General features: G+C 37.4%; 1 protein-coding gene across 1 annotated transcript; it reads left to right on the top strand.

Annotated features, from left to right (window-relative positions):
• Positions 1-387: 387 nt before the first annotated feature.
• LOC121126258 (uncharacterized) lies at positions 388-1,428 on the top strand. The gene has a single exon (XM_040721580.2). The coding sequence runs from the start codon at positions 456-458 to the stop codon at positions 1,029-1,031; it is 576 nt and encodes a 191-aa protein (XP_040577514.1). The 5' UTR covers positions 388-455; the 3' UTR covers positions 1,032-1,428.
• Positions 1,429-2,374: the final 946 nt, after the last annotated feature.

Genomic DNA, 2,374 nt, shown 5'->3' on the forward strand with positions numbered 1-2,374 from the left:
TTGTGATCCGAAATTAAATGAGCGTGAGAAGGCTGAGTTCTGCTTCTACGTTTTTGCTAGGGGAAGAAACCCAAATCAAATAGAAAATCATGATGATGTTATGAATAAATTCAATTTTTTGTTTCTTTTATTTTTTGCAAAAATAATATAAAATAATTTTTTATAAATATTTAGAAACGAGGTGAATAAAAAAAAACAACAACAAAAAACGAAGGTTTTTATAAACAAAAAATAAATCTACACAAAAATTGCTCGTTCCCACGTTTAAAAAATATATATACATGATTACACCGTGTCCTCCTATTGCGAGTGAGCGTTCGCGCGCCAACAGACCACGGCCATGACTTTTTTTTCCCCTCTCTCTCTCTTTCTCCTTCCACCTTCTTCGTCTGTCAGTCAGTTCGTGTTTAGAGACTCTCAGGAGAAGTGTACTTGCAGAGGTAGTGAGTGTAAGGATGTCACTACTCTGCGAATTCGAAACCACCTATGACATCGTCCCCGCCTTCTCCCCTGGAGAAGAATCCCACGAACGCTCCATTCTACTAGAAAAAAAGTTCCGAAACCACCCCTACATCCGAAAATCCCCCAAATACACCTCTGGTGACGTGAATCCCGGTAGCCGCGGCTCCTCCAACCAACCTGTCATAGTCGTCAAGCCCTCACATCGCATCTCATGGAACGAGGATCGGCAACGTGAGTTCAACGCTCTCCTTACGGATGGAGGCTCTGAAGAGTCTCTTCGGGATTTTCTCATTAGTCATTCTGAGAACATAGACATTGATGTGTATGATCCGGAGGGGAAAACCCCCTTTCACTCTGCTGTTCTTTCCGGCTCCCTTCCTATCGTCAAATTATTACTTTCCTATGGTGCAAACGAACGGGTCACGACCCGCGATGGATTCTCTCCGCTTCATTTAGCTTCGTTTAATGGACATTCCGATATTCTCAATTATCTCCTATCCTATCCAGCACACTCTAATCGATGTTCCTCTTCGACGTCTTCCAGCTCTTCAACCTCTTCCTCTTCATAAGATTATTATTCAATTCTGGAGTTCCTTACGCATCCTCTGTGTCTTTTCCCCTGTGTGTGTATTCGATGATTCCTTCAATTGTCATCTAACCACTATTGTGAGTGACTCTGAGAGACTACATATGTAAATTATCCTACTCCTCTTTCAAGAAGAAAACGAAAGAAGATTTTGTTTATTTGTTTGGTTTAAAAAAAAAAAAAAAAAAAAAAAATACTACGTTGTTTTTTTTTTGCAAACTTTTTATATATATTATAAATATTATTATTATACCTGTGATAGTCGAAAATCCACATTCCAAGATGATTGAAATTTACAAAGACGCATGTTGTGCTCTTTTCCTAGATTGTTGTGTTTTATTCAAAATGATATTATTAATAATAATTACCTATTACAAATATACGTATTCTCATATTCATTTCTTCAGGTTTCAAGCTTCTTGTTAGGTTAGAAGCAGTACTCAAATAAAATAGAAATTAGCCAAATGAATTTAATGCAAAACAAATCATGTCGAAAAATTAAATGATTTTTTTGTAAAATTATTAGTATTTCTTTGGATGAGCGTGGGTAAAAAAAATAATTCTCCGATACAAACATCTTTCTTCCTACTTTATCATACGTCGTTGATTGAAGGCTAAGCATTTTTACAATTCAAATGATTATATTTAATAAATAAATTATTTTATGGGAATCTTTTTTACCTTAGTTGAGAGGTAATTATGATATTATATTTATTTGTATCGGAGAATATTAAAAGGTATAACAAATGACGATTCATTGGAGCTTAATGAAGGGATGCTACTTTGAACATACGGTGTCTGATTAAAAAAAAAAAAAAAAACTCTTTACAGGGGTGTCTGCTGGATTATATACAGGGTGTCCACGATAATCCATAATGTGGATATTCGGGGCTAAACCATACTAATATCATCATGGAACAAGCAAGGAGAGACACCATCCTCGAATTGGCTCGCGCGGGACACAACCCCTCTGCTAACTACAAGCTTCTTAACTACCCCAAAACCACGCTGTACCGGGTCTTCAATGCCTGGGAGATTGAGGGGAAGGTTTGCTGCAATGGCCACAACATGAGAATTGACCGAATCTGCACTTCCCGCTTTCTTGAAGGCCTCCGGAAGTCTATCAAGGCTTCGCCGTGGACTTCCTTGTCCAGGTTGGCCAAGAACCGTGGAGTGAGCAAGCAGCTGGTCTCCAAGGCTGTGAATGAGAACCTCGGGTACAGGTCATACCGAATGGAATATACTTTTTTTTTGATTTAATAAAACACAAAATTAAAAGAATTTCAAAAATCCACATTTATCCACAAAAAAACTAAATTTGCTTTA

Source organism: Lepeophtheirus salmonis, chromosome 11 (genome assembly GCF_016086655.4).
Source record: "Lepeophtheirus salmonis chromosome 11, UVic_Lsal_1.4, whole genome shotgun sequence".
Classification (NCBI taxonomy): domain Eukaryota; kingdom Metazoa; phylum Arthropoda; class Copepoda; order Siphonostomatoida; family Caligidae; genus Lepeophtheirus; species Lepeophtheirus salmonis.

Excerpts from the sequence above, each read along its gene's own strand:
- LOC121126258 (XM_040721580.2), top strand. The coding sequence starts at position 456 with ATGTCACTACTCTGCGAATTCGAAACCACCTATGACATCGTCCCCGCC.